The sequence below is a fragment of the Hibiscus syriacus genome, unplaced genomic scaffold (assembly GCF_006381635.1).
Source record: "Hibiscus syriacus cultivar Baekdansim isolate YM2019G1 unplaced genomic scaffold, ASM638163v2 tig00012523_pilon, whole genome shotgun sequence".
Taxonomy (NCBI): Eukaryota; Viridiplantae; Streptophyta; class Magnoliopsida; order Malvales; family Malvaceae; genus Hibiscus; species Hibiscus syriacus.
The window spans coordinates 55,324-61,522 of NW_024062285.1; the positions used below are offsets into that span (position 1 = coordinate 55,324).

The 6,199-nt window shown below is 31.9% G+C and overlaps 1 protein-coding gene across 1 annotated transcript; it reads left to right on the forward strand.

Moving 5' to 3' along the window:
* LOC120205545 lies at positions 1-506 on the forward strand. Its single transcript, XM_039205395.1, has one exon. The coding sequence runs from the start codon at positions 97-99 to the stop codon at positions 409-411; it is 315 nt and encodes a 104-aa protein (XP_039061326.1). The 5' UTR covers positions 1-96; the 3' UTR covers positions 412-506.
* The last annotated feature ends 5,693 nt before the right edge of the window (positions 507-6,199 follow it).

A 6,199-nucleotide genomic window follows, 5' to 3' on the forward strand; every position in this document is an offset into this window, starting at 1 on the left:
TTCAAATTCATTCCACAGAGTAATCTCGAGTTCCCAAACCCTAACCCCGTCGATTTCCCCATTTCCCATATTCATTTTTCTCGTCTTGCTGTCTCGATGGAGGGCTACGGGTCGGGTCAAACGCCGTGCGGGCCGGGGCGGCGGATGGAAATAGTTAGCGGGAAGAACACGAGCGTCGTCGCATCCAATCAGATCTTCTCCGGCTCGCCTGATTTACCGCCTGTTCCGGCTCGGACGAGTCAAGCGTCGTCGAACTCGAAGCCGTGGGGTTTTACGGATCCCGAGATGAAGAGGAAGAAGAGGATAGCCAAGTACAAGGTTTACACCGTGGAAGGGAAAATGAAGGCCTCTTTGAGGAAAGGTTTTCGTTGGATCAAGAACAAGTGCTCGCAGATCGTCCGTGGATATTAAAAGCGGCGGAAGCACGGCTCAGATTGTGTACACGTCGGATAGAGAGTGGGACCCGATGAAATCGATGGTTTAGACATTTTTGGGCTAGAAACAAAGAAACTGGGCAAGTAAGAAGATAGCACATTTATATAAATGCTTTATGACAAATTTTCTCTTTCAATTTGGAATATATGATTATATATATTATTGTAACTTCATTATCTCTATTAATGATCGGAATGAGAATCGTTTGCCAAGAAAGTTGAATATGCTCAAGAACATTGGTATTAATGATATGTGCTCGAGGTTCATGGTTGATCTAACCTTCAATTTTTTTTTGAAGAACATTAGCATTAGTGCTATAGATTTTGGTTTAATGGTTGATTTAAGTTCCAAATCTTGAGATTAAATGATAGTTTAGTATTACTATTGTTGTAACAAAATTAGAGGTAAATGATGCTATTTACCCCATTAGCCGCTAATGAGAAGTTTCCCAATATGATGTCTCGGGCAACCAGCAATGATTTTGGCCAGCATTTTGTAGGTACCATCTCGGCCTGGTGCGCAAGAGTTACCGGTCGCCCAACTCTCTTTTTAGTTTAATAGGCTTCCAACTGAGAACAGTATCCTTTGCTTGATTGCCTATAAGCGGTTACATGATTACATATTTTAATAGTTTTGTCCACCTGGAAATTTAGTTGTGCTTACCTTGTATAAAAAAGTTACATGATTAATATATGTATGCCGATTTTGAAAAATATTTTTTGTTCTGCCATTGCCTATGAGGTCATTCAATTTCGCCCTAAAACACTCGAGATAAAGTTTTCACACATCTTTGTTTCACATATGGTTTGCTGGTTGGGAACGGTAGATTTAATTGTTGGTGGTGAAATGTGTGCTAGGGAATTTCTACGAGCTCTAGGGTTTATTGATTGTAGTAATCATATTTGTATGAGGTTTTCATGGATTGGAAGGGCATTAGTGATTAAGTGCATGGTGATCAAGGATGGATTCATGATTTTATGTTGGGGGATTAACTTGAACTTTTAAAATAGTAGGAGTGAATTTAAACTTATAAAATCTAAAATATTTATGTTGGGGGATTAACTTGAACTTATAAAAATATTAAGAGGTTAAAATAGATTTCATAAAAAATAAATAGGAAAAATCTAAAATATATTGTCATTTTAAATTTTCAGGGGTGATTGTCCCCACCTGCCCCTCAATCCATAGCTAGTGCTCTGTTACCTGCAAGTTGAGAGCAAGTGTGCAGGCCCAAACAAAACTTGTGGGTGGAGGATTGGGGCTGTAAGACTTGCTCAGTTGGAACAAAACTTGTGGGCAATTTTGATTTGTGGGTAGAGTGTAGCAATGTATATGTTCTCAAAGGTAGATCCATAGTGCAGGTTCCATTATCTCAAGGCAACAGTTGGGAATGGAAGAACCTGCTTTACAAAATTTTCAAGCTAAAGTCTGGCCTGTGCAGGGAATTAAGTGCCCGATGAGCAAAGTTTGGAGAGAGCTTAGGCCAAGGGAGAAGAAGTTGCCATGGTGAATAGGAATGTTCATGGGTCGGTTGAGTCGAAAAGTTTTACATCCTTTCAGGATCGTTGGATTAGAGGAAATCAAAAGTTGTGATTAACTCTCTTTTTTTCTAATGAGTATCTTCTCTTTTTCTATTGTTAATCTCAACCTTTGATTTTTCATAATCTAACGATCCTAAAAAAATGTAAATTTTTTTAGTTTTACACTTTGTAATTGGATCATAGCCCATCTATATACATATCAGATAAACTAAAGACTTAATCGAAAAAACAATATAGAGATGTTTATTATATTAATTATCTTTAAATATATAGGGGAAATTATTTTATTATCTTTTTTTGAATCGTGTTTTTATCCTAAAGTCAAATTCAATCCAACTCGAACTCAAATTTTGAACAACAAAAGGTTTGACCTTATGAGATTTAATTGGATCGAAACTTGTTAGCAAGGTCGACTCTTATGGAAAATATCATTATTTATTTATTATTCAAAATCAAACTTCATATCATACTCACATTCAATGTTTTATATTTATTATCTCTTAGTTATATTTAAGGTGTTTTTTTAACAAAATAATAAAAATAAAATTTAATAAAAATTAATCATTTTTATGGTTTATTAATATAATATTAAATTAACCGTTCAAAGTAATGAATTATAATTTCATTCTATAGGGGCTTATTTTTTTAGTTTTCATTGGGGGTCCAAAAATATTTAAGATGACTCTGTCTGTCAGATTCGAGTTGAATATTCATCTCTAATGGTGTAGGGTTGTTTGGTGTCCTATGTCCATACCTAGACTTTGGTGGCTTGCTTGAACAGATTACCTACAAGGGGAAATTTCTTTGTACAATTTATAAAAAGATGAATGCACTTCTGGCATTCATCTGTGTTGACATATTGACAAGCTGTAAACCGGGACACCAACCCAACAGTTTGAAGCATGTGGGCACTCTGTAGTTTAACCGAAACACAGAAATGCCCTTGGCTAGGACTCCTAGAATATATATTTTATGTTCCCAACAAGCTGTCGTTGGGTGAGGGTTTCATCTTAAAGGGACAAAACAATATTTAATCCTTTAATTTAACAATGTTTTTAACTTTGGTTCCTAATTCTTTTTTACAGCTTTTCCCATTTGAACCTTATGGTCTGCATTAGTTCTGAATTTGGACAACTTTTCCTTATTTACTTCCTAAATTTAGATTCCGTCACACATTTTAGCTTTTCAATGGAGTTTGAATTCATGGACCAAGTTGAAAATTTGTCAATTTTCGAGACTAACATGAATAAAAAGAATTGTCGAGTATAAGAACTAATGTAGGCAAAGAAAAAATATTCGGGAAGTAAATAATAAGAGTTGAAAAGCTCAGGGACTACATGTTTTTATCCTATCTGAATGTAACCACGTTGCAGCTTGCAGGGACAAATATTGAAACTCAAATTTTTAGAGGCCAAAAACTCAAAATATAATCTAACCATTACAGTAATTTGTAAACCTACAAATTTTAAAGGGACTATATAACAATTTTACAATTTTGAATCCATCGTTCTATAACTATTCCCATATATAATTTGTTTAATTTGGTGTGAGAATCTACATAACTTTTCGAAGTAAATTACAGGAAGTTGCTTACAGTTTGATCCCAATTAAAGAATTAATAATATGATTAGTAACAGAGCTTCCGGGGACATTGTATTCAGACATTTGAAAGTTAAAGGGTTAATTACACAAATGGTCTCCAACTATAGGATATTACTTTATTAAGTTCATTCGACTATATAATGTTACTTTGTTGAGTCTCTCAATTATTAAATGTTACAAAATGATCATCCCGACTATTCATTATGCTACAAACTCATCATTTTCTATTAAAAATTTGACGTTATTCTCGGCTGAACGCTAACCTATTGACTGTGATATGATAAAATCATATCCCAAAATCTCAAATGACTAGTATATTCCATTTATTAGATTAACGTTCATATTAGATAACCGCCAAAAATTTTAACGCAAAAATTCGAGTATAGAACATAAAGATTAACGAATAGTAAGGTGGCCGACGAATAATAAGGTGACCGTTTTGTAACTTTTAATGATCGAGAAAATAAAGTAACATTCTATAGTCAGAAGATTATTTATAACTTTTAATAATCGAAATACTTAATAAAATAGTATCTTATAGTCGGATTATTTTACCCTAAAAGTAAAATATGTGTGTATAATCGGTTGTCGGAAGAGTTTATGACTCCGATTTCTTTATTTGCACGTACCGTTAAACGATACGGAAAGCGTTTACCTTGCCGCAAGGTTCAATGACGTTCTTTCTTTCTTTCCTTAATCATTAACCTAACTAAAATCTTTAAATAAATAATATGTTCTTTCTTTCTTTCCTTAATCATTAACCTAACTAAAATCTTTAAATAAATAATATGTTCTTTCTTTCTTTCCTTAATCATTAACCTAACTAAAATCTTTAAATAAATAATAAGACAAAACGCGTGTCCATCTAAGTTCTAACCACAAGGGGCCTACACTTCAATCATTTGCCTTACCTTATTCTTCTTGTTTTCTTCTAAATATAATTTCAATGACTATAACACCCTTTCGCATTGTTAGAATTGCTAATTTAATTGCAAGGCAAAAGGGTAATTTTACCCCTGTAGTAGTTATAATTTATTACTTTCGCTCTTATCGTATTTTCGTATCAATTTAACTCTCGAAATTACTCAATTACATCATTCTATATCTTACCTATAACTTTAAACACTAAATTAGAAACTATAAACCCTAGACCGTAACATCATACTCCTTACACCCTAAATCATAACTTTGGGTTTATAATTTAGTGTTGTAGGTTAGGACTGTATAAAATGATGCAATTAAACAATTTTAATTGTTAAATTGATGCGAAAATATAATAGGTAGAAAAATGATAAATTAAGTCTACTACAGAGGTAAAGATGACCTTTAAATCTAATTGTAAATATTATTTATAAAAAAATATCCGAGAAATACTTTATTAATTCTTACTTTCACTAAACGAGTAAATTCAATAGTAAATGAATTATTGTTATTTTTTATATCTCAGACTCAAACTCCAAGAATATAAAGAGTATGAGTATTCGGTGTTAAATAATTAAGAATTATTTTTAAACAAATATTATCTTATACTTACCTCAACTTAATAAAAAAATAATTCTGATTATTTTTATAATTTACAATTGTTTTTGTCCAATATTTTTTTTGTTAGCATTTTCTGCTTGTTATGGTTAAGTAATAAAGGAGACAGGGATATATTTGGAAATAAACCGGCGACAGCTCTATTTGGCTCGCGTACAACCCGTGTTTCCCACGAAGTTCCACCGCCAATTGCTTCTAATATTTCTAACCAAACAAAAACAAATGGGCAATTGTTTATAAATAGCCCTTTACCATGTGTTTTTAATCGATTTAGTCATCTTGTTTTATATTTCGACCGGTTTTAATTTTTTAAAATGTGTATTTTTATTCATGACACCATTTTCCGTTAATTTTCTAAGATAATTTGATGTGATTTATATTTAAAAAAAGTATGATGAAGTAATATATATTATAACCTTAAGGGTCATTTTTGTTCTTGTAATAGACTCAATTTATCATTTTCGTCGCTATTGTATTTTCGCATCAATTTAGCCTTTAAAGTTGTTTAATTATATTATTTTATACCTACCCTAACTTAAAACCATAAATTATAAAACCTAAGTTCGGTTGAAGGTTTATGATTTATATGTTATGGGGGTATGGTTTAGGGTTTAGTGTTTATAATTTAGGGTTTTAAGTTAGGGATAGTGTATAGAATGATGCAATTAAACAACTTCGATGGCTAAATTAATGTGAAAATACGATATGTGTAAAAGTGATAAATTAAGTCTACTACATTGATAAAAATTATCCTTCTACCTATATTACAACCTTTTTTTATAGATTAGAAAAGGTAAAAAGAGATTAAATGAGATATTATTAATCCTATTATATTGAAAAAGATTAAGGTACATAGCATTTCGTCATATTTTGAAAAATTAATGGATTAAAAAATATCAAATAATAAGAGAGACCAAACCGTTAAAAGTATATAATACAAGGACTTCTTACAGAATATTACCAAAAACCATTGTTTTTCTCTCTCTCTCTCTCCGCGTACCCATTTTAAATGGACCAACATAATTACATATAAATAGCCAACCTTCACTCACAATTCAGCTAAAAAAAAAAAAAAACTTATT